Below are 25,567 nucleotides of genomic sequence, written 5' to 3' on the forward strand. Positions count from 1 at the left end.
AGAACTCTCTCGCATGTGTTTCCTAAATGTTCTACAAAGAGTATGTATTCTTTGTATGATCAGAAAAATAGCAAAACAAACCAAAGACTGTTGTTGTAAAAGGAAACCTACGCAGTAGCTCTGCGCAGAACTAAACGCCAGGTACAAGCCCACCTCCATGCGGTCCGAGGCATGGCTCTTGGCTGGGGTCTCTCACACCCAGCTGACCCCCCTTAGACAGTGGTTTCATCTCCCTCCCTCCCAGGTATGAGAGTTTTCATGGCCTCCTGACAAAGGAAGTGATGGAGTACCCAGCGATCATACTGAAGGAACTCAACTCCTACAGCTCCACCCTCAGCCAGCACTTCTGTGTTCGTGAAATCTTTGAACAGGTATGGAAAGAGATACAAAAAATCCCAGCTGCTCACCAAGAAGCAGTGGGGAGAGGATGACTTCTAGGTCTTATTTGCCTCAATTTTGAATGCCTCTCTAGGCTGTGGGGAGTTAGAATCTATGTCAGGACATCAAGGAGTGAGAAGCTAAAAGCGTCTCCTAAAGAGACCATCTCTTCTCAGATTAAAAGAGGTTGAAAGGCTCAGAATCCAGGCCTCAGGCTTGAATGGAATTATAATTAAAAGGCTAATTTATGTGACTCTTTGAGTTCCATTCACCCAACTCACCACTGTTGCATAACCCTCCTAAAATACAGCTCTGATGTACCCACTCTCCTGCTCAAAAGGCCCTCACCAGCTCTGCAGCCCCTACCAAACCCAGCCCACAGTCCCTAGATGACCTCAGAGGCCCCCCACATCTGGTTCCCTCCCTGACTCTCCCTGCTTCAGCAAACTCCTCACTGTTCCTGCAACTGCCACTGCCCCCTGCCCTTCCTCACCCTGCTCCTCTTCTGGGATCCTTCTGTTTCCACACACCCCAAAGCCACCCATACTTCCAGCCACTACCAGTGACAAGATCCCACCCACTCACTCTGACCCTCATCTCCCTTTCCTCACCCCATCACCTCTCCTTCCCCTGAACGTGCTTGTACGTTGGTCGCTGTCAAATGCAGGAGTTCAGGGCATCCTACTGGAAGGGGTTTTCTTGAGGGGCAGGTGTGCCCTCCTAACTTTCGTCCAGCTTCGACTGCCCTCAGCAGTGTCCTGCACATTATTCAGACACACTGAGTGCTCCCTGGTAAATGCACGAATGCCCGGAGCGTCCTGGTCTGACTCTCCCAGAGTTGGCTCTTTCCCACACACGCACCCAGAGTCCTGCACGGCCAGGGCTGAAGATACTTGTGGCTGACACTGAACTTGGTGAGGGTTTCCTATAGGCGTGGGGTTCCTGACTCCTCAGAGAATCCCTCCCCTCAGCAGGGATCCCTGTCCCAATTGCTCGTAAATGCTTCGTGTGGCACCTGGGTTGAGGTGGAACTCAAGCTGTCGGTGGTGAAGCTCACTACCTTTGAGGTCAGTCTGGTTGCCTGGGTTAAAGTGTAGGTGCTACTGTGGTCTCCGTGTCACAGGGAGGACACTGAGCCCGTAGGGTTTAAGGGGCTTGCCCAAGGTCACCCAGCTTGTGAGGAGCTGGAATTCAGATCCACTCTTACCCATGGCACACTATATCCACAACTTCACCCGCAGCCTGTGAGAGAGGGAACTTGTAGTGTTGACGAGGGGGCTCCCAGATCCTGTAAATCATGTTCATTCTGCATGTTTGCATCCAGCACTGGTGCAGCAGATTCCTGCCCCTTTGTTTGCATCCCTCCATTTATACTTTCTTGTTTTTTGCTCCAGATCACTACTAAAAATGTGTCAGAATGAGATTTTATTCTGTGATGGCCACTGTGTGATGAAAGCTTTGCTAGCCTGCTTGGGATTAAGGAAAACTGATTGGGAACACCCTGATTACCCCTGTTGAAATAAGTGGTCAAGGCCTGCATCAGATGTAGAAGGGGAGGGGCGGGACCTTTTCCTTAAAAGAAAAGATATGCCCTCAGAAGTGGCACTCTGCTAATTCAGTGTCCGTGTTTTTGCCTTGTAGAACTTGGAGGGTGAAGTCATTTTCCGATTGAGGGCACCAGGTAACACTTTTACAATTCAAGTCTGAGTCTCCCCGACTCCACGCTTGTATATCTGGGGGACTGGGGAGGCCCAATCAGGCTGCATTGGTAACCTGTCTCTTCCTGTGCTTTGGGCTTGGTCATCAACAGAACCACATGAAAAGCAATTCCAGGAGAGAATGAGAAAACTGAGGGGTAAACAGAGGCCTAAAGCAGACATGAGCAAAGGTGAGGAAAGCGTAAGTAGGGAAACGAGTTCCCTCAGGCCAGCGGAAGAGATAGAAGAAGAAGATCGAGAAATCGAGTCCCCCACCACTCAAGAGGTGGTAGTAAGCCCACAGGAAAAGTCTGTACTGAGTGAAGAGATGGATGAGTCCAGAGAGGACTCTATTCCGGGATTAGAAGAAATGCAGGTTGAAAGAGACAGCTCCTTAAAATCACCCCCAAACCAGGCAAACATGATGGTTCATGAAGAAGAAGAGGAGGAGAAGAAGGAAAAGGTGGAGGAGGAGAGGGAGGAGGAGGAGGAAGAGGAGGAAGAGGAGGAGGAGAAGGAAGAGCGTGAGAGTTCATCTATGGATGAGGTAGGCCAGCAGCGGATTCACTCTTGGGTATGGAAGGTGTGCTGTGTTCACTCCGTGTGTCCCTAGTACAAGCTGGGGTCCCCAGTGGCGCAGTCTCCACTGGGGTACATATAGAGAATAACAAATGTATGCACACCTTTTATTTTTGTCAGCAGGGATCCAATTCTTATCTCACAGCAATGCTTTTTAAAATTCACCTTCCTCTCCTCACATCCCATCTTGCAACCTACTCTGAAGTCACCCCTCAACTTTCCTCATCCCTCCCTGGTCCTCCCTCTTTCCCAGCTCCTCTTTATTGTGTAGACCAACTTAGCCTCTCCATTCCTTCTCTCTTCCCATTCTCTGCTTATGTAAGAAAAAAGATCCATATCCAAGTTGGCAGATAGCTCTCCTTAGAGTAACTCTCTATTAATAATTAATTAGAGAAGTAACTCTCATATTAATAAATTTTGTCCTCAAAACACATTCAAACTCACAGAAGAGTAATTTGAATTCCATAATCATGAAATTACAAAAGACTCTTTTCCTATATTGCCATGGAAGAATTGGCATATGAGACCTCTTTTTGAACAGGGACCCCAAACTCAAATGCCCACAGGCATGTAATAGAAAAGAGGGCTGGACACCAAGTGTAAAATAGTGCCACATGAGAGAAACTACTGTCTTAGTCCTTTCAGGCTGCGCTAACAGAACACCACAGACTGGGTGGCTTATAAACAACAGACATTTATTTCTCACAGTTCTGGAGGCCGGGAATTCAAGATCCAGGCGCTGGCAGCTTCAGTGTCTGGTGAGGGCCTACTTCTTGGTTCACAAACGGCTGCCTTTTTTCTGTGTCCTTACATGGTGGAAGGGGCAAGAGCTCTCTGAGATCTCTTTTATAAGGGCACTAACCCCATTCATGAGGGACGGCTCTGCCTACATGACCTAATAACCTCCCAATGCCCACCTACAATTACCAACACACTGGGGATATGAATTTTGGAGGGACATCAACGTTCAGTCGATGGCAGCCATGCAGCCATTATTCAGTTCCAGCCAACAATGCCCTGTGGGAATGTAGGCTCAGAATTGCCAGATTTTCTCATTTTTAAAAGAAATCAGAAATCCAGATTTTTAGGTGGAATTTCCCAATTTTAAAAGGCACTGTATGGGCAAAAAGCAATTATAGGCAAGATTTGTCCCACAGGTTTACAACCGCTGATGTCAAGGAACCTGTGGTAGGATCACCAAGTCTGTTTGATGATGGCAAGTCTAAAGTCTTGTTTTCTGCTTAGGTCAGAGCCCAGGAAGAGAGTCTGGGAGCGGTCTCCCACGAGGAAATGGAGTCCTTCACAACCTCCAGTGGGAACACTTACTTTGTCTTCCTGCCCCTGGAACAAGAAGAGAGTAGCAAGAGGCCCCATTCCAACGTTTCTGACATTCTATTCAATGACAGTTCCAGTGCCAAGGTCCTAGAACAAGTGATCATTCCGTCCAGACTAGTTTTAAAAATTAAGAAACAGTGAGTAGAAAACCCTTTTATTCTCATTCTCCTTGAGTTTTATTAACAAGGTGAAATAGTATAATGGAAGATTGGACTAGTTTCGATGGAAAAGAAAACACGTAGGTAACTGAGGGTAGAGATGAGAAACACAACACAAAGTAGCAGATGTCCAGGGATTTTTTGCAGTCACAGATATCCTCTATGAGAGTGAGCCCTCTGTCTGTCCCAGGATGACTTGCTGGCCTGGGCCTTGTATCAATACATAAGAAACAGGGTTTTCCCTACAAGGTGTTTCTGGGTTCTAGATCCTGGCATGTCTGTTAATATTAGAGTTCCTTTTCTTTTCTTTTTTAGGAAAATTATATAGATATAGACCATAGTTATGAGTATATCAGTATGGTATTTTGCTCTGGTTATGTGACACATTTAATGTAGAAAATTGAAAAAAGTACAATGAAGAATATAGAATAATTTTACCACTGAACATTTACCGCCCCTAACTCCCAAATTTCTTTCTGGTCCTTTATGTTTGAATTTGGAACAAATGTGAAAATTTGCATTTGGCTCTTGGATAGCATTTGCATTGTTCTCCTGATACTACAGTGTCATAGCTAGGACTAACCAGCTAGAGATCACCTGGTTAGTCTACCTCCCATGTTTACACATGGACAGGAGACCAGAGGCAGGGAGTAGAAGGAGTAAAGTCAGGCCTTTGGACTCTATTCTCCTTCACCTCAGCATCATCTCACCTTGAAAATGTCTTCTGACTTGAACCTCATCCTCCTCCTTCCTCTGTCACAGGCCATTGTCTGCCCTCTCCATAGACCAGGGAATGAAGAAAAGCAAGGACCACCATCGGAGCTAATATTTATTGAGAAAGTTTAATACTCTCAATAACTAAGAGAAGGGTACTGTAATTAGCTCATTTTACAGGTGATTCTAGAAACTGAAGCTCAGAATTAATAACTTGGACGAGATCTCTGAGATAGGAAGTAGTTAAATCCAGGATATGAACCTAGACCCTGTAATTCCAGAGTTTTGAACCAAACACTATGCCATCTGGCCTTGGGACCAACCAAAAAAATAGTTCTGTGTTCAACGGATTGGATTTGAATGTTGAAGCATAGCATACATACCGAAAAGTATGGAAATTATGAGCGTATAGCTCAATTAATTACCCAAAGGGAACACACCCAGTAATCAGTACCCACAGGAAAGACAGCACTACCAACCCCCTTCATGTACCCATCTCACATCACTGCCCTCCCTTACCCAAGGATAACAAATATTCTAACTTCTGAATTAGTTTTGCTTGTTTTTGAACTTATTTAAATGGAATCACATAGAATGTATTCTTTTATGTCCGGCTTCTTTTGGTGAACATGTGTATACATTTCTGTTAGATATATAACTAAGAGTGGAATTGTTGGGAAATTGACTTATATGTATGTCCATCTATCTTTTGGTCCATCTGTCTCAGAGGAGATATAACCAAAAGATACTGCCAAAGAGGTTTCAAAAGTGGTTTTGTTTTAACAGTTTACAGCAATGTATGAGAGTTCCAGTTGCTCCACATCCTCACTTGGTTTTGTCAGTAGTTTTTATTTTAGCCATTCTGGTGTATGTGTAGTGGTGTTTCATTGTGGTTTTAATTAGCATTTTCCTGATGAGTAACAATGCTGTGTACCTTGTCATATACTTATTGGCCATTTAGTAATCTTTCTGTGAAATGCCTAGCCAAATTTTTTGCCCATTTTTTTCCTGGTGGATTGCCTATCTTATGTCTTATTAATTTATGTGAGTTATCTATCTCAGATATGAGTTTTTTGTTAGTTAAATACATGGCAAATGTTCATCCCCTCTCTGTGCTTGCCTTTTTTACTCTCTTAAAGGTATCTTTTGATGAACAGAAATCCTTTTAATAAGGTCCTAGTCATCAGTTTTTTTCACTAGGGTTAGGGTAATTTCTGTCTTATCTAAGATATCTTTGCTTGCCCCAAGGTCATGAAAATGTTCTCCTGTGTTATCTACCATAAATGTTATAGTTTTAAACTTTCATAGTTAGATGTACAATTCAACTGGAATTGATTTTTGTTTATGTATGAGGTAGGAGTCAGATTCATTTCTTTCCCATATGGATAACCAGTTGACCCCAGGCCATTTGAGAAGACTCTCCTCTCTCCACTGCTCTGCCAGGCCTCGCATCACCACCTCCCCCTGATTGATTACTGTAGCTTTATATTAAGTCTTATTATCTGGTGGTGTAAGTCCTCCAACCTTGATGTCCTCCAAGATTGTTTTGACTATCCTTGGCCCTTTGTATTTCTATATAAGTTTGAAATCAGCCCATCAGTTTCCAAAAGAAGGCATTTGCCGAGCTTTTAATTGTTATTGTATTGGATGTGTAGATACATTTGGAGAGAACCAACATCTTAACAATATATAGCCAAGAAAATCACTCTACATTTTAACAGGATGAAATAATAAACTGGGAAGAATATTTGCAACTCAAATCTCAGTCAAAGGACCTTATGTTCCCAATACATAAAGAGATCCTAGAAATTAATAAGAAAAAAGGCAACTACACACTAGAATGATGGACAAAAGATATTAATGTATAGTACACAGAAAAAGAAATTTAATAGTCTTAAACACATGAAAATATGCTCAATCTCAGTCATAATATGACAAAATTGTCAAATTCAAGAGTTTGACAATACATTCTGAAGCTATGGATAAATAGGAACTTTTATTCATTGTTGATGGGAGTTCAAGTTGCCTTGCAACAGAAGCACTTTGGCCATATCTACCAGATCCACAAATGTATTTCAGGCTTTGATTCAATAGTTCCCTTTCAGGGAATTTATCCTATAGAAATTGTTCTACACTTGACATATGTATGAGGTTATTCATTGCAGTCTTCTTTGTAAGAATAAATGGTTGGAAACCACCCAATGTCCTTTAGCAGGGGGTCTGGCTAAATGAATGATGGTCCACCCAAACAAAGAGATACAATGTAGTGGGAAATAAAATAAAGAAGAAGGAGTAGAAGGGGGAAGCACTTTAAGTATCAGTGTGGAAAGATATCTCCCTGGTCACAATTGCTGACCCTCGCTGGTCTCTCCCTTAGGCTTCGAGCTGGCTTTTTTGAGCACTTAGAGAAGTGGTTTGACCAATGTGCCCTCAATGCCCGGGTCATCGTGGCCACCAAGATTGATGAGCTGGATTCAGAACTGGAGCTGCGTCTGCACCTGCACCAGCCAAGAGCCCAGCTCATTGAAAAGGACATCCACAACGTCAGGGCAGGTACTGCAGACCCCCGGTGTCTGTGCCATTGCAGCCCCACGTTCATTAGCAGCTTGTACCACACAGTGCTTAGCATGTTGTCATCATACGTTGGAAGATGTGCGTGAGGGTTCGTACCTCCCAGGTTGGCAGAGAAGGTTGTACTCAGAATCCTCATTTAAGGTTTTTTTAAAGAAGGTGTTAGATGCTGAAATGAAGAGTATTGTCCTATTTTAGCTTTGTGGATCCCAGATATGCTCACACACCTGTCAGACACACACCTGCATGGCAGATGCCCTAGAGGCAAGCCTGTAGTTCAGGAATCAGAGCTAACAGGCTCAACCTGTCTAGCTGTGGGATTCTGGGCAGGTTACCTGACCTCTCTGTTCCCTTCCTAACCTGCAGAGGGCATGCTGTTGGTGGTAATTAACTCTCCTTGAAATGGTACAGTGAGGAATCATGAGCATCTGGCATAAGCCAGAACCTCCAAAAGTGGTAGCCATTATTTTCAGCTTATAATTTTTAACACTTGAAAAGACATGCCATTTCTCTCTAAGGCAGAGGGCTCCATTAATTGGAGGGAGGGCACTTTTATTTGGATCCTTCAACGGCTCCTGTCAGGTTTTTACTCGAGTCACACTTTAAGCTCCATTATTGACCCTGAAAGCTTCCAGAGAGCCCCCATGTGACCCCACCCAGCCTCCTATTGCCTGGAGCAGCGAAAGAGTGTGGACTCCAGAGGCCCAATGCTTGTGGCCTTGGGAGACCAGCTTGACTTTTGGAACCTCGTTGTCCTCATATGGGAAATGTGTGCATTAATTATAAATATAAACAAAGATGCTCCCTGAAGGCTGGTTTCCTCCCCCTTCCCTGGCTCCTGGCCCAGTGCATAATGTGAAAAACGAGGCTGGAGAAGCAAAGCCCCAGAATCCCACCATTGGTTTTTGGCAGAGCTGAGACCACAGCACTTCCTCCACTCCAGGAAGTAGGAGGTGAGATGAGGTGAGCTGGGGCTCTCTGCTAACTCTAAAGGCCTATGATGGAGCTCTTGAAGTCCATTGTAACTGAAGCTCATTGGAAATGAGAAGCCACTGATATAAAGGGACACATGCCAACTGCCCAGCTTTGTGCTGGCTATTTTCTCCCAGGCCCTCGCATCAAGATCCCTGCCCTCCCCAACACCCATCCCACCTGCTCCTGGGGTGGGAGGTGCTCTCCGTCTCCCAGGCTTTGTTCCTGCTGCAGGCAGGGTATCTCCACCAGCAGGCATCTCCCTGATCACAGCCGGCCAGATGCTCCTCTCCAGTTACAGACCCAGGGCTGTCTCACATTGGCCTCCCTGAGATCTGTGTCCATTCCCAGGCCAGGCCCCGGGGAGGGCAGTGGGGACAGGATAAGGGACCTTGGCCTGAAAGGTTCCTGCTCTGCAGCTGGCCTGGGAGAGGCACATCACTGTCCAGGAAAGCGCTGTCCTGAGCTGACTTGAGATCCTGGAGGGCCTCATCTCCCCTTGTCCTTTTCCAGCTGAACTCTTGCTTCACCAAGAGCGGCTGGACAGCCACTGTGCGGGGGTGATGGAGACGCTGAGGAAGGAGAGGATGATGTTCTGCCAGTTCCAAGAGGAGCAGAACATGAGGAGCAGAAACTTCCAGCGCAAGATTTACGACATGGAACACATCTTCTTGAACGCCACCAAGAGCCAGAAGTAAGAGCACCGGGGGTCTCAGCTGTAGCCTCGTGGCCCTAGAATCCCAGCCAGGTGGCTGTTCTCAAAGGAGTGGTTCCCCCAACCCCTGTGGATAATAGAAGGGTCAGGGTTTCCAGAAGGGTTTTCACCTCTTCACAAGGGTGCAACTGTATGAAGCATCTGGCCGGGGGCTGGGCGCTGGGGGTGGGGGAGCAGCCGAAGAGAGAAAAGGGTGCCTGTGGTCAGAGTGCAGGGGTGCAGATGATGTGCCCTGAAACGTCCGTGGTGGGAAAGACCGCTCCTATCAGGAGAAATCAGGAAGAGCTTCCTGCAGGAGGCTCTCGGGCCTGGGATGGAGAAAGGTGGGGAGGGGGCAGGGTTCTCCCGTCGGAGAGGAGCACTGGCCGAGCTCGAGGTGGGGATGCCCTGCTCTCAGGGCAGAGTGAGGGGTCCCAGGAGGCCCCTCAGGGATTTGAGGTGAGGCTGCGGTGTGCCCAGGGAGGCCTCCGTCAGGTCACCGGTGAGGAGCCCTCACAGGTGTCTGTACCGTGGTCAGGTGCACAAGAGGGAGCTGGTTAGGGTGGACTTGGGTGTAAAGAGGAAACCTGCAGCCTGGTCTCTCAGGAAGTCCCGGGCTCCAGGAGCCACGTCTGTGGGAGTGAGTTAGAGAGAGCGGGTGGAGGGAGGAGGGGGCGGAGCCAGTAGGACCTGGGGATTCTCTTAGCAATCTGGTGGCAGGGGCCGGACAGAGGAGAGGGCTGCCCTCTGGTCCAGCTCACTGAGAGCCCCACACGCACTGGCATCATGAACTTCCTTCTAAGGCCTCTTTTTCTACCCAGAGAAGACAGGCAGTGGTTCTGGTGACCCCACAGCTGGGCATGGCCTGTGGAGCTCAAGCCACCTCCCAGGCTGCCCGCCCGTGCCCAGGTCACCACCCTGCCCTCCCATGTCCCCCAGGCTGGTCACTCTCAGCAGCACTCTGCACCGGGAACTGCTCAGCTACGTCGACGTCTTCCAGGTGTCCCTGCGCAGCTTCCGCCAGTACCTGGAGGAGAGCCTGGGCAAGCTTCGCTACACCAACGTTGAGTTTGTCAGGCACTGCAGGTGAGAGCCAGCATCTGGGGCCTCTGTGGGCCACTGGGCTTTCTCTATTGAGAGGTGGTCTTGTTTGCCCCTCCATTTTTTAATAGGGACAAAATATCCGTAACATAAAATGATCCATTTTAACCATTTTAGGTGTACAGTTCACTGGCATTAAGTACATTCACACTGTTGTGCAACCATCACCACCATCCATCTCCAGAACATTTTCATCCTCACAAACTGAATCTCTAAACACTAACTTAAACACTAACTGCCCATTTTGCCCTCCCCCAGCCCCTGGGAACCACCATTCTATTTTCGGTCTCTATGAATTTGACTACTCTAGAGACCTCATAGAAGTGAAATCACACCATATTTGTTCTTTTGTGTGTCTGTTTTTTTCACTTAGCATAATGTCTTCAATGCTCATCCATGTCACAGCATCTGTCAGAATTTCATTCCTTCTTAAGTCTCAGTAATATTCCATTGTGTGGATGTACCAAATTTTGTTTATCCATTCATCCCTTGATGGACATTTGGGTTGTTTCCCTGCTTCTGTCCTTGAGTTACCTGCATTTGTTTTTCCATGATCTTGTACTTTTAATCTAAAGCCTTGTCAACCACAGTATTTGGACTGGGTGGAAAGGTTCAGGTCTGACCAGTGGCTTTTATTTCTCCCCAATTATTTTCAGATTGTTCTCAGAGGGAGGCAACTTTTCTTCTGAAGAAATTGACTCACTGTGTCATCGACTGGAGAAGGAAGCTGCCCGGATAGAGTTTGTTGAAAATTTAATCATGATCAACATGGAGAAGATGGAGAGCGAGTACCTGGACCAGGTGAGCGGGCCCCACCACGACCTCTAGCCAGGCTCCCCTGATACCCGCTTACAAGGTGGTTGACTTGCTCACTGCCTGATAGGCTGGTCAAGCCCCCTTTCCAACCATTAACTGAGCCTGTCCCCCTCTGCTTCTAAAGTCCAAAAGTTCCAAATTAAGCCCCACTCCTTTACTTTTTCTCTTTCTTTAAGGCTAATGATGTCATCAACAAGTTTGAAAGTAAATTCCATAACCTGTCTGTGGACCTTATTTTCATAGAGAAAATCCAGCGGTTGCTGACAAATCTACAAGTGAACATCAAGTGCGAGGTAGGACAGATTCATTCTTCATCTGCCACACGGGACTTGACGTTTATCACACACACCTGCATGCGAGGCACTGTCCCAGGTGCGGGGGATACTGGTGTGGTCTCTGCCCCATGGGACTTGCACTCCAGCCAGGAAGTCAGAGATTAAATCGTAATAGTTTCTAACATCCACTGAGTTACTATGCACCATGCAGCCTGCCAGTGGGCTTATTTTGATTAACTGTGTGAGTCCTCACAAGAGCTGTGAGGCAAGTACCGTTCTTATCCCCATTTTAGAGATAAAGAAACTGAGGCAGAGAGTCATTAAGTGACTTAGGGCAAGAACACAGTGTTCTTAAATGGTGGAGCCAAAATGTGAACCCAGGTCTGACTGACACCAGAAATTCAGGCCTTAACCATGCCAGGCCACCTGTGCTACAGAGGCCATGAGGGCTGTGTGAGGTGCGTGGGGACGTAGAGTAGAGGATTTCACCTGGACTAGGAAAGTGGTGTTTCCCAAGGCTTGATGGCGAAGGAAGAGCCAGCCAGGCAGGAGGGTGGGGAGCAGTGTCCTGGAGAGATCGTGAAAAAAATCCTGGGGAGCTGGAGCCAAGGGGAGAGAGAGCTCAAGCAAGAAAAAGTGGGGAGCAATGAGGCTGGAGCGGGGGCCGGGTCAGCAGGGCCGTGTGAGCTGGGCTCCTGGTGCTGGAGTGAGGGTGAGGGCAGTGGGGACAAGGGAAGGGTGCTATTTATTACAGTTTTTTAAGCTGTATAATCTTGAAAAGTTTCTTCAAAAACATCACTTTGATGGTTTCTCTCTCCCGAATGGGTTGCCATTTTTACTTAACCATTCCTTTTTGGAGGAACATTTGGTGGGTTTCACTTATTATATACACAATGGTGTGTTAGACATGCTTGCACTGGAAACTCTGATGATGTCCATAGGGTGCCTCCCAGAGCTGGAATTACTGGGTTAGAGCATGAATGTTTTAAGGCTCTTTGTACTTTTCAGGTGGCTTGTACAGACATCCCCTCACCAATAGGGCATGAGTGTGTCCTCCTAACGCCCTCAACCAGTACTGCAGGTTGCCAGTTTTATTTTTAAAACTTACTATTTGACAGTAAAAAAAAGTCCTTTAAATTTGCATTGATCGAGTTTCTGATACGACTGTGCATTTTTCCCCCGATTTCATTTTTTCGGTACTTAATCCACCTCTCAGATAATGATTTGCGGAACATTTTCTTGATCAAAATAAGTATTCTAGAAACAAATCTCAGAACCTCTGGTTTTTCTAGGTGGCAAAATCCAATTTGCAAACAGATGGATTAAATTCTTCTCTGGAACAGCTTCAAAGCAAGGTACAAATGTGCCGAAGCTCAAGGGGAGATGAAAAAGTAAGTGCTCAGTGGATACTAAGCTATGAATAGTAAAGATGCATCAGGCCAGAATCGTAAACCGGAAATAAACTTACATCTGTGGTCAAGATTTCTCCACTACCAGCGGGGCCTCTTAGTCTTCCTACTTAACTCCTGTTTTATTCAATGGAATTAAGGACGAGAAGAGAAAACAGCCATTGCCCCCGGCCCCTAGCACCTCCCAGGCAGGCATCTCGAGGCCAGTGAGCACAGGGGCTTGAGTCTGGCCTCCCTCCCCCTCTAATGTCACCAGGCCTCCCTCCCTGTAATTGGAACACAGCCCTGGATGAATAACAGAGGCAGGACTCTGCCCTCTGAACAACCACCTTTTGTTTGATTTTCCTTTTGTTTTGACCATTGCACATAAATTGGTTACTTCCATTTTCTGTGTATAAGCTGTGGAAAGTCCAAATTGTAGCGAAGTCTGGGAGAAGCGAGGTTCCACGTGCCTGCCAGGCCCTGACCAGCGTAGCGGGTCTCTGCGTGTTTACGTTGCTGACTTGCTTGTTTTTCTGCTTCTAGAGCATGTCTCTGTCCCTTGTGCCACCTGCACCCTGGCCACTCCAAGTAATCTTTTCTCCAGAGTTCAACCAGGCACTCGAGAACCAGATGTCCTGGCCAGGGGTTCTGTCTTCCATTTCAGTGACTAAGTTGAGATTTTATTGTTATTAGCACTGAGAGGACATTTATTTTTCTATCTTTGCTGCTTTTTCTTGCATAGTTACATGTGCTTGGTGAAAAAAGTTTGAACATCCACGAAGCACAGAGTGGAGGTCCCGTGTAACCTCTTGTGTTTTCGTGCAGATGTTTCTACACATACACGGGGGGAGCAGGGGAAAACCAGCTTAATCTGCTGTGACCCCTTCTGCAGGCCCTTTAGGGACAACTCTCTCTCTTCAGAGCAGAAGCATTTGCTCTCCCACATTTCCTCACTTCCTATCTGATGTGTCAGGGCACTGGGCAGGGTACCTGGGGGCTTGCACAGACCCTGGCATGGGGTGGGGAGCATGAGCTTGAGCAGGTGGGTGGTCCTGTGTTGGCAGAGGACACTGGTTGGACACTTCTGCCAGGTGGTGATCAGGAGACGGAAGCAATGCATCAGATGTTCGGTGAAGGCGGTGGGGACCAGGGAAGGGTGTGGCCAGGGCCGTGTGCTCAGTGCCACGTTAAAGAAGACCTTCTGGCTGCTGGGTGCAGAAAGGCAGGGAGGCAGGTAAGAATGAGGCAGAGTGCCAAGACCAAATAGTGTCACCACTCAAGACTCCAGCAGGGACATGTTCCAATCCCGGGGTTGAGCGGCAGGGGAATGGGCGGGATTCAGGGTGCATTGGAAATGAAGGGAGTGGGAAGAGGCCAAGGCGCCACCTGGCCTGGGTCATCCAGTAGGTCAGTGAGCCATTCAGGGAGCAATGGGTGGGGACCACTGAGCGCTGTGCGGGCTGCTTGGGGAAGGTGAACATCCTCACGGGTGCTTCCCTGCCCCCTGCAAGGTATGGTCTGTGGGACTCTTGCTCCAAGGGGTCATGTATTTGACGTATTTGATCTGATAGCCAGATCACCCTCCAGAAAGGCTGTGGCCATTTCACTCCTCACACCCTCGCCATCTTGGGCCAAATATTTCCTTCTACACGAGGAGCATTAGAACTAGAAGAGATCCTAAGGAACATTCTGTGTCCCCATCACACTGATGGGGAGACTAAGTAGAGCAAGTTTAAATCCTTTGCCCAGAACAAACCCGTAGAACCAGGAATAGAACTCCCGATGCCCCATCAGGGAAGGATCCACTGCTGCAGTGGAGCCGCCTGAGAGAGCCAGCCCAGGGCTCCCCACTCCCACGGGGCCCTCCCTGCAAGTGAGGGGCCTCCATGGAGCCAAGAGGTGTCCTTGCCAGCCAGCCGGTTCCTGCAGTTCACATGGAGTCAGCCTGCCTGCCCGCAGCCTGCTTCCTGTGGCTTTTTTCCCCCATGTTCACGCTAGATAGTGACCACAGAAGACCTCCTTGGCCTTGTTCGAACTTGGAAAGAAAAACTGAGCCAGAGGATTCAGTATCTCAACTGCAAGCTGGACATGGTATCCGTGACTCAAGTGGTCTTTACCGTAAGGAACGGGATGGGGCGGCCGTGGGGAAGAGCGGCTGAGCTGTTGGGTCCGGGCTCCCAGGAAACCCGCAGGGCTCAGCAGAGCCCAAGGCAAGAAGATCTCCCAGGCCACTGCTGGACGTCAGGCCTGCTGGGATGCCTCGGAAAGGCCACAGGCTGTGGAGTCAGATCTGGGTTCAAATCCCAGGTGGATCACTTCCCTGCACTGGTCTCTTAGGCGACCCCTCACCTCCCGGCAGCACCTCCTCCCGCCATCAGGGCCCACCAGCTCTCAGGGCAGCCTCACCTTTCAGCCTCTTCCTTCCCACCCACTGCCATGAGCAGCCACCGGCTTCTCCCCACCCCACCCCCCTGGCCTTGTCCAAGACCCCCGTCTCTTGCCCGCGTGGCTGCCCTTATCCTCTCACTTCCCCCCATGTTCCATTCCCGGAGCTGCAGCCAGACCTCATGCTGGACAAGGCCAGTCTGCCCGTGTCACTCTCCTGCCCTTGGGATAAAATCCAGACCCTTTACCTAGACCTGCGCAACAACCTCCTCCAAGGTCTGCCCTCCGTGGGCTCTTCATTTCTCTGGCCCCCCTAAGAGGTCTCTTCCCCCAGGCCTTCTCTCACCCCCTGGTTTCGGTGGCATGTCCCACTTCCCCATGAGCCCCCAGACCATGCAGTGAGGTCTCCCTTTTAGGAGCCGTCTCCCCTAGATGGTGTGCCCCAAGAGGGCAGAACCTGTCGCCCTCACCCCACCCTCTCTCACCAAGCTTTAAACACCAGAGGTGCTCACAGCTGCCAGAAGGGCTGTGACAGAGCCAATGGTAGCATAAGCGGACACCCCTCAAGTTCTGCTCTGGCCGCCCTCAGGCCCTGCCTCTCACTGCCACGCTCTGAACCAGCCCTTCCTTCTTTGGGGAGGCTCTTCCCGCTGTGCCACTAGCACTAAGCTTCCATCACACCATCAGTACTGCGCCCCACCAGATGAAACTTAGGAGTCCAGCTGGAGTCCTTCCCTTACGGTGCTGACAGTCTAGCACTGAGCCAAGATGCAGGATAAAATAGGGGACAGTTCAACTAAGCACTCGTGGTGGGCCACCACTCCCACCCTTTCTCTAAGGTCCAACTCTAGGTGGAGGTGGCCACTCACTCATCCATGCACGCATTCACTCACTTGTCCGTTGGTCAGAAACAGCGCCTGGGCACATCTACAGGTGGCCTTACAGGTCCGTGACCCTCAGCCTCAGGGAAGACACTGGAACTTCCCCTTCATAACACTGGCCCCATTTTTGACCATTTATCTGTGGTCAAATAAATGTCTTGTCTCTCTGACCAGACTGTAAGCTCCATGAGAGTAAGGGTCACATGTGGCCTCTTCATCCTGTGTCCCATACCCAGGCAGAGGCTTGCAGAAAGCAGGCACTCAAGAAACATTTTTGAAGCATGCACGTGTGAATGAATGAATGAATAGTCCTCTGAGGTAGATATGATCACTGCTATTTCACGGAAGGGAAAAGGGAGGCTCAAAGAGGTCAGGCAGCTGGCCTCCAGCCACAGCACCTGGGCAAGGTGGTGCTGGGACGGGAAACCCAGCCTGCCTGCCTGCCTGCCACCCACACAATCGGGCCCTGATCTTTGGCCTGCAGGACAACATCTTGACCAACCTGGAGGTAGAGAGTGACATCCTGGTGTCTTCAGAAGCCCATGAAGAAGAAGCCAAGGTAGACGTGGTCACCCCCGAGTCCTTCACCCAGCCAAGCCGCATGGGGAAGTCCATGATTGAAGACCCAGCTGTGGAGGTGGTCAGGAGGATCCTGCAGTGAGTGGCCTGGGTGTGCTCAGTGGGGCCCTGAGCCTTCGGGAGCCAGCCTCCATGTGAGCCCACCCTTGACAGCTGTGACCTTGTGCGGGGGATTCTCCTCTGAAAGCCTCAGCTTCCTCCTCTGAAGTGGGGCTCACGATTGGGCAGACTCACGTGGCATCGTGGGCTAAGTGGGATGGTGCCCGGTGCCTGGCCTGAGCCGTGCTCGTGGTCACTGGGGAAAAGCTCACATCCTTTCCTTTGGTTTCAGATTTCCTGACTCAAAATGTCCAACCCAGCAGTGTGACAAAGAGCGGTCCCAAACAGGTAGAGGCAAACAGGTCTCAGGGCACTGGTGGTGGGGCAGCTGGTGGTGCCACCCAGCCCCACCTCACCTTGGATCCTCTGTTCTTGTCCTGGGTGCTCGTCACCCAAAGGCTTGAAGCGACTCCGGAACCGGGCAGAGCACTCCGTGAAGAAGGGCTTGTCCACTGCCAGTGCCACTTTGGCAGCGAGGTAGAAAGGCTAGGCTGCCTGCGATCTCCCCTCCCCAGACCCCACCCCGCCACCCTTTACCAGACCATGTCCTCAGAGTGCACCTCCTGTGCTCACAGCCCTGACTCCAAGGGACCCCACGAGGGGCCGGCTCTGACACGGGCTTTAGACTGGTCTGTGCTCATCCCCGCCCGGTGGCTTGGCTCGCATGGCCTCCCACCCTGGGAACCTGTCCGGGAGTTGGGTGGTTTTCCACGGTATTGTTTGGCTTCCTGGATTGCCACTAGAAATAGCGATCTGTCCTCCTGCAAGTCTGATTTCCTCAGGCTGGCTTCCTGAGTTTTTTATTGTAGCTAAGGGGTTGGTGTCCTAGGCAGGTTGTTGCAGCTTATGGGCCAGAGTTCTCTATTTATATATGGTCCAGCTGTTGTCCATTTGTATATTCAGTCTCTCAGTGGTTACCAATGAAGTACGTGTTGCTAGGGCTGCCAGATAAAAATTCAGGATGCCCAGTTAAATTTGAATTTCAGATGAACAGCACATAATATTTTTAATATTATATATGTGTGTCCCAAATATCGCATGGGATGTTCACTAAAAATTTCTCATTGCTTATATGAAATTTGAGTTCTTTTTAAAAATTTATTGTTGTATAGTTGATTTACAGTGTTGTATTAAGAAATTCAAGTTTAACTTGTATTTTTATTTGAAAATTTGGCAACCCTACATGTGGCTCAACCTATTTTTCTTTGGGTCCTCACCATAGAAAAGGATACAGATTTCTGTGCCCAAGCACCTCCGTCCCTTACCCACTCTCGGCAGCCTTGTGTGGGTGTTAGTGGTCAGGGCTTCAGCCCCGCGATAAGGCTGTCTCCAGAGCTGCCGAGCGGGAGGGAGCACCTCAAAGCGCGGGGCCACACAGGCAGGCCCGGGTGGGGCTCACGCAGGCTCAGATCTGCCTGTGTTTATCTCCAGCCTCCAGAGCACTGACCCACCTTTGCCCCACAGCATCACACGGTATGCCAAGCCCAACAGACTAGATAGAAAGTACCAGGTTCTCGGAGACAAGCCACCTCCTCCGGCGGAGTAAGTGCCAATGCCATGTCCTTTAACTCCATTTTAACCTGTCATCTTTGTCAGGGGGCAGCTAAATCTAACTCAGCTAAGGGAAATAGGAAGTAGGGGGCAGAGCAGGAGAGGTCGGCAAGGGGATGGGTAAGGGTCAAGATTGGTTTGTCTCAGCCTGACTCACCTAAATTTATTGAGAGATATTTCCACCACATTTAGACGTTCACCAAGAAGACATTCTTCTTTCCTTTGAACAATAAGTTCATTTCTATTCAGTCACCTTTTGTTCCTTGAGGGCCAGCTGAACCGTCTACTGAGACTTGGTAGTAGGGCAGCCAGTCAAGGGGCTTTCTAGACATTGGGCCTGAAGCACCCAGAGTGGCCCACTCGGGAGTAGCTTCTGGCATTCCAGTTGCCCATCACCTGACTCCAGCTGGCAGGGCTTCTTTGGATCCTGGAGGAAAAGCCAGCTACAGAACAACTTCTAGTCCCAACAGGGACCTAGATAGTCAGGTTTCAGCTCTCAGTGGAGAGTTGTAGCCAGATATTGAAGGAGACTAGAAGAATTGAGATTTGGTAAGAACTGACAAAACGTACATGACAGCAAGATCCATGCCAGTTTCCAGGGAGGTCACGAAACCTCAAAGCCAATGAATGGGGATAGAATCTACTAATCACGAGAGAGTGCTATAGTTTCCCACTGAAACATAAAATTTATGTCGCCCTTCTTTTTGATTCTTGTTTACAAAACAAGTCTGGTCTCATTAGCTTTGGCCTGATTATTTACATAAGTGCAGCAAGCATGGTGATTGACCACCTAAACTTTTTACGTTTGCGTTGCTGGAACTTTTCAAAAAGAATCTCAGATTAGACTCTTAAAAGCCTCTTGAAGCCAAAAAGGCGAGTCAGATTTCACCTGCAGTACCTATAGATTTGGGTGAAAGCCTCTCTTCTTGAGGTCCCCACAGTACCTTAAGGTTTTCCTTACTCACCTGTGAGGCTGGGAACCTCATAAGCCAGGTGCCAGGTGGGTTTTCCCAAGAGGGCTCTGAAGCATTGTCTCCATGAAGTCAACCTTAGTTTCCTGAAACTGTTTGGTCATATCTGATCCTATACATCGTTGTCCATGTGACATTTCAGTCAAAGCCTTGGTTATACATCAGTGTTTCCAATTACATCCTGTTACAAGGAGGACAGCTTTTTGTTGAATTCACACAAATAATTATATTGCCATAATAAGTATACTTAACAAGAGTTTCTGAATTCTAGAGTGCATATGAGCGGGTGAAACATCCAGCCTGTTTCAAATTAGCCCTTTTTCCTCTTTAGCCTCAGGCAGTTGCTTTCAGGAGTTCCTCCATCCCTTGAGATCCCTGATGGGGACAGGACACCTGAATTTAGTTCAAGCGACTGTAGCAAGTTGAGGGCTGGAGTGGGAAGGGAAAGGTCTGGCAGGGTGGACAGACGGACAGAGGAGATACGGCTATGAAGGGGTCATATCAAAGGAAACCAGGGAACAGAAGGGAAGGTGGAAGGTGGCAAAAGGAGGAAGAAGGAGCATAGGCGTTGGCAGGAAGAGAGGTCTTAGAGGGGGGTCTCCCCTCCAGTTTGGGGAGATCTTGTTTCCCCAGGAAGCCAATGAGGTTCCAAATTATCCTTAGTAAAATCACGCCAGGAAAGAAAAAAAAAAAAATCACGCCAGGGTCGTGAATCACTCAGTGGAATAGTATTTGGGAAAGTATAATGAAAGCATGCAGAGGAGCCTAACGTTTGCTCGAGGGGAGAGTTTTTGTCAAGGTCAACAGACAGCAAATTACTTTTCCAGAAAGCAGTTGGGAAAGGTATAGTGAAGGCCATAAGTTTATGCCTTTTGTGCAGGTCCGTGGGTCCCTCTACCAAGGAAACCATCTATCAAGAAGAAAACGCTTGCATGATATACCATGCAATACTTTTTATCCCAGTTAAAAATGGGAAAAAACCCTAAAGGTCCAAAAATGGGGGATTGTAAACCATGGTGCATACATACTCGATGGTGTTACACAGCCATTTAAAATGATATCATAATGTAGGGGGAACACTTTTAAGTGTGCAGAATGTAAAATGCACATGAACCTAGTTCCAAACCAATTTAAAAATCAGCAGAAGGAAATACAATAAAATGTTAGCATTTATTTTTTCTTCTTGCTTTTCAGTTTATTTCTAATTTTCTTTAATTATGATGAATGAATTTTTAAATGAAAGATCACATGACATATACATATATTTTAGAAAATGCCAAAACTGATGTGTGTGTAAAGCAGTCACTGCATCACTTTATAGGAATTGTGAAAAAATAGTTGTCCTACAGGTACATGCAGTTCTAACACATCTGTCCCTTATTTCAGTCTTACTGTTGAGACAGTTGACTTAACCGACAGGAATATTCACTGGATCTGTGCAGGTTTGTTCAGTAAAGACCCCGTGTGTGCACAGTCAACCCAAAGGCCAGAGGTACCAGAAAGAGGATGTTTGGTCCTACAGGCGGTCTTGCTCATTCGATTAATATTTATAAGAAATCATTCTTTTTTCCCTCAACCAAGACTGAGGCACTGATAGGTGCAGGCACTGCGATGGGACAGGGGATTCCATGGTGGACAAAAACAGACGCACGGTGTGTGTCTTGGTGGACTTTACCAGGTGCTGGGAGAGATGGGGCTAATGGCCAGTCACACAGATCAGTCCCCAGTCCCCCTGTGGGGAGTGCTGTAAAGCTGAGGGCCACGAAGAGCATTGGAACAAGGCAGTCAGGAATCACCACTGAGCCAGGATCTAAGGAAGAGCAGGAACAAACATGACCAAGAGGAAAGTTAGTGTTCCCTGGAGAAGAATCAGTGTGAGCAATGGCCCTGGGCCAGGAATGAGTAATTACAAGAAGTGATGAGGACAAAAGAGAACAGAGACACTTGGAAGCTGCCAAACTCAGCTTGTCACATGCAAGAGGCATTAAACTAGATGAACAGAAATATTAGGTGGGGATATGCTTGGGCATCCCGAGCTGTCCAACTCCAGTTCTGGCCGGGTTGCTGAGTACTCAGAATGTTCAGTCCCTTTGGTTTTGTCCACACCATTTAGTGTGATTAGACAAGGCCTCTCAGGGATCTGTCTCCTGTGTGTTGCAGGGATTTTAAAGGCATCATCCTGAGCCTCCTCTGGGAGAGCAATGAGCACCTGCTGACCGTGGTGGAGGTGAGGGCTCTACCTGCCCCTCTGCCATCTGCTGGCCACACGTCCCCAGTGGGCTCTGCCTCTTGCCTTCTGCTGATAATGGCCTTTGGGTGAAACTGAGCAAAGGGGACTGCAGCCCCCATGACCACGCTATCCAGCTTCTGTCACCTCATGTGCTGTCTTTCATCCTAGAAATTAAAGCTCATCCATTCATTTACCCATTTATTCAGCCATCAACCATTTCTTGGCTACTGTGTGTCAGATACCGGGTGTGCCAAGAGGAACAAGCCCCGTCTCTGTCCCTGAGTGGCCAGCACCCAGCAGAGGATGACAGACACGGTGGCACCACAGAGGGATGGGTGGGGCTGTGGGAGCAGGGGGCCTCTAGTAGGAGCGACCCAGGGCCCCGGTCCAGTGCACCCCACGCAGGGGTGTCTGTGTGCTTCCTGTCTGCCTCCCCCTGGGCTGTGAGTCTTTAGAGAAGAGCTCTGGGTCATCCGTATTAGTGGCCCAGCTTGGCGCTTCAGAGAAAGCTCTCGGCCTGGTGGGTGGAAGACCCATTTTAGTCTTGAAGGATACATAGAATTATACCGTTGGCTCGCTCATGCCTCGCAAAGCCCTGGGATACTGACAGTGGTGACAAGCACAGACAGGGAGGAGGAGCAACGCTGGCGTAGAGGACAGCAGTAGAGAAGGCCAGGGCGTGAGGAGAGCACGGTGGAGGATGCCAAGATGCTGGGCCAGAGCCCCCTGGGGAGGGGCCTGGCACCCACACTTTCAACCCTCTCCTGCAGGAGTTTTACCGCAAAGAGAAGCGCTCAATCACCAGGCCCGACTGCATGTACGAAACCTTTGACCAGTGCGCAGAGAACATCTGCAGGAAGATCCTGGAGTACCACAGCCAGGCTGATGAGTACCACAACTCCTGCCTCATAGGTGGGTGTGGCCAGCAGATGGGCTGCAGGCCGGTGGGGTGGGGGGCACAGAGCCTCTCACGGCCTGAATGATGCCTTCCTGACCTGGAGGTCACTGGGGAGGCAAAGGATCCTCCCTGTGAAAAGCTGACATCTTAGAATTAGGTAAAAACCTTGATCAGATTTAACTGGGGAGAAACAACAATGCCAAAAAAAATTCACTTTTCTTGAGAAATATGGTGATTTGTATCACTAAAAATGTTTCACTCATTGAATAGATATTTTTTACAGCTTTATTGAAATATTCACTTAATGAATTTAATTTTAATATATTTAATTTTATTTAATTTTAATATATTAAAATACATTGAATTGTACACTTTACACCCATTCAGTGGCTTTTAATATAGTCATAGAGTTGTGCAACCATCACCGCTGTGAATTTTAGAACCCACTGTCCCTCCATCACGTCCCCAGCCATAAACAACCGCTAATCTACTTTCTGTCTCTATAGATTTTCCTGTCTGGGCTTTCACACGAATGGAGTCATGCAGTATTGTTTATTCATTCGGTGATGGACACTTGGTTGTTTCCCCCTTTTGGCAGTTATGGATGCTGCTGCTGCAAACGTTCACGTGCATGTTGTGTGTGGATGTGTGATTTCATTTCTCTTGGGTTCTAACTAGGAGAAGACTTGCTGGGTCATATGGTGCCTCTGTGTTTAATCATTTGAAAAATCCTTCCACAGTGCCTACTGTATGCCTGGCCTGTGATGGGTTTGGGCTATGATGAACTCGATAGACATAGCCTCCTAGAGAATAGGGACATGAAAAGAGGCAGGCAGGATACATCTTGCCATTTATGTTTATTATAACGACATAAAAGGAGCTGTGAAAACACACCCATAGGTCCCGCCCCCGTTCCTATTTCTCCATGTCCACAGCTATGTGTGTTTTATGCAGTCATAAGTCCTGATTATTTCTGCCTGTACGGCAGGAAACCTGAGGGCACATCACAGGCCTGCTGTGTTGGTTGAGGGGCAGCACAGGTAGAAGAGGGAGAGGATTAGGGGACAGCCAGACCTGGGGTCAAGACCCAGCACTGCCATCTGCCAGCCATATGACCTTGACCAAATCACCTTCTCTTGCCTGTAAATGGAGACAAGGATAATACGCACCATGCAAGGCTTTTTTGAGGATTAAGCCCCTCACAGCCCTGCCATATGCAGGGGGAATCATCAGCAGTGGCTCTCATTACTGTAGCTGTAGAATGACTGGAATTGAAACTACGGGCAGCACTTTTTCTCTAGCTCAGAGTTTCCCCATGTGAACTCTGTGGGATCCCATCCTACGTGACCTTCCTCAAAAGAAAGGTTCCCTGGTCAAATGGGTTTGGGAAATGCTGCAGATTATGTCCCTCTTGGGCAGATTGACAGTTCACATTAAATGAAGACTTCCATTTCCTTCAGGGAGTCCAGTATCCTGACCAACTCTTCCACTGAAAACATGTAAAAATCCTGGATATAACACTTCTGCGGTAAACTTTTAAATGCATGGATGAGCTAGCTATAAAGTAAGAAACACACAAGGCTCCAAGATTAAGTGAGAATAGGAACTCAGAGATAAATTGAGCAGTGACTCTGGCTATTGCCCTGAGGGCTTTGCTGACTCCCAGGTCCACTTGAGCCTCTGTTTTCATGGCCTCCAGGACACTGGGAACAGAGACCAAGCACCAGACGACCGAAGGTGGGCAGTCTGAAAGGGCACAAGCCACAGAAAACTGGGTCTCCACAGGGCTCCATCTGCATAGTAAGGAGAATGAGACAGAAACCACGTCCCCTCCTCCCGCAGTGACTAGAAGGAAACTGTCTTGTTATAAGCTGTGGCACTGGATAAAGAAGAAGAAAAACTCCAATGAGAATCCATAATTATAAGCCAGCTCTTATGTGGTGTTTAAACCTGAAGTCACACTTAGATAAACCTGAATTCAACTTTGTGTTTGTGGATCATCCATAAGACCTCTAGCTGATACCTTAGCTTAAAATGATTTTGAGTTAGTCATGCCCAGATGCTTGTTTAGTAGAGATACTACAAATCCTCTCCAGAAAAGCCCACCTTCAGTTCAGGCCTCCAGGGATTCCCACAAATAAAATGCCCAGAATAAGAGTTCACCGTAAAATACACACACACACACACACACACACACACAGAAAAAGGCACCTTGAGCATGAGGCAGCAGAATGAGACCAGTAAAGACTTCAGATATTGAATGTATCAGACACAGAATATAAAATAATGTATTTATTTAGAGTTAAATAAAAGAGGAAATTGGAAACATGAGTAAGGAGCAAAAGACTATTAAAATGACCAAGTAAATATGAAAGAGAACCAAATCAAACTTCTATATTAGAAAAATAAATCATTGAAATTTTAAAATTATGAATGGCTTTAATACCAAAGAAAATAACCAAAATGCAGCACAGAAAAACAAAGAAATGGAAATACAGGAGAGAGGTGAAGAGAGATGGAAGAAAGAGTAGGTCTGGCATGCAGCTACTTAGAGGTCTAGAGGGAGAGGAGGAGACTAGGGTCAAGGCAATATTTGAAGAGATAATGGATGAGACAGAACTGCTGAAAGATGCAGTGCATTTTAAAAGCACTGGAAAGTCCTACAGAGTGTAGAAAAGAAGTCCTTTGAACTTGTTTAGTCCAGTACTCTTAATGCTGGTTTGACCACAGGACCCCTTTTGATGGAATAACTATTACCACATTGTAGACCAAGCCTTTCTCTTTGGGAAGCTGCTTTGAGCCTTTGTTGGAGAGATTGCCACAGCAACTTGGCTCTGCTCTGTGCTCTCCCCTGGTCCCCCACCCCCAATTCCTACAGAATTACGGGCCCAGATGAGGAGATTTGAGGAGCTATTGCCCCAGGTGTGTTGGCTGGTGATGGAAAATTTCAAGGAGCACCACTGGAAAAAATATTGCACCTCCACCGAAGAGATCCGGGGACAGTTCTCGAATTATCAGGAACAGCTGGAGAGAAGGAAGGTGGGGCCCCCCGGACCAGCCCCTCCTCTCCAGGACCAGAGGCCCTGGGAGTTCAGAAATGGAGGTGGGGCGTCGGCAGAACTGAGTGCCAGGGAAGGATGTGGGCCAGGCTTGGGATTGTTGGATGGGGGTGAGGGACACTAGGCACTGAAGAGACGAGAGCTGAGCCAACAGCTCCTTCATAGAAGGCCTTCAGCACGCTCCTTGTTGGATTTAACCAGTAGGTCAGCTGGTTCTATGGGGCTGTGGCCAT

The 25,567-nt window shown here is 48.1% G+C and overlaps 1 protein-coding gene across 6 annotated transcripts in view; it reads left to right on the top strand.

Annotated features, from left to right (window-relative positions):
• Positions 1–25,567, top strand: part of CCDC180 (coiled-coil domain containing 180) — a 66,621-nt gene that overhangs the window by 33,547 nt on the left and 7,507 nt on the right. For 5 of the 6 annotated variants that reach the window (XM_082403751.1, XM_082403752.1, XM_082403754.1 and 2 more), the window contains 18 exons: positions 245–371; positions 2,020–2,059; positions 2,189–2,622; positions 3,900–4,126; positions 7,239–7,414; positions 8,918–9,098; positions 10,038–10,184; positions 10,856–11,000; positions 11,192–11,308; positions 12,583–12,681; positions 14,680–14,799; positions 16,432–16,604; positions 16,858–16,913; positions 17,024–17,102; positions 18,090–18,167; positions 21,308–21,374; positions 22,148–22,289; positions 25,154–25,314. In XM_082403751.1, the coding sequence (XP_082259877.1) occupies positions 245–371; positions 2,020–2,059; positions 2,189–2,622; positions 3,900–4,126; positions 7,239–7,414; positions 8,918–9,098; positions 10,038–10,184; positions 10,856–11,000; positions 11,192–11,308; positions 12,583–12,681; positions 14,680–14,799; positions 16,432–16,604; positions 16,858–16,913; positions 17,024–17,102; positions 18,090–18,167; positions 21,308–21,374; positions 22,148–22,289; positions 25,154–25,314 (2,569 nt within the window). The remainder of the gene's footprint in view (positions 1–244; positions 372–2,019; positions 2,060–2,188; positions 2,623–3,899; positions 4,127–7,238; positions 7,415–8,917; positions 9,099–10,037; positions 10,185–10,855; positions 11,001–11,191; positions 11,309–12,582; positions 12,682–14,679; positions 14,800–16,431; positions 16,605–16,857; positions 16,914–17,023; positions 17,103–18,089; positions 18,168–21,307; positions 21,375–22,147; positions 22,290–25,153; positions 25,315–25,567) is intronic. The other variant, XM_082403750.1, reaches the window with a different exon arrangement.

Source organism: Balaenoptera borealis (assembly GCF_965194805.1).
Source record: "Balaenoptera borealis genome assembly, chromosome: 8".
Classification (NCBI taxonomy): Eukaryota; Metazoa; Chordata; class Mammalia; order Artiodactyla; family Balaenopteridae; genus Balaenoptera; species Balaenoptera borealis.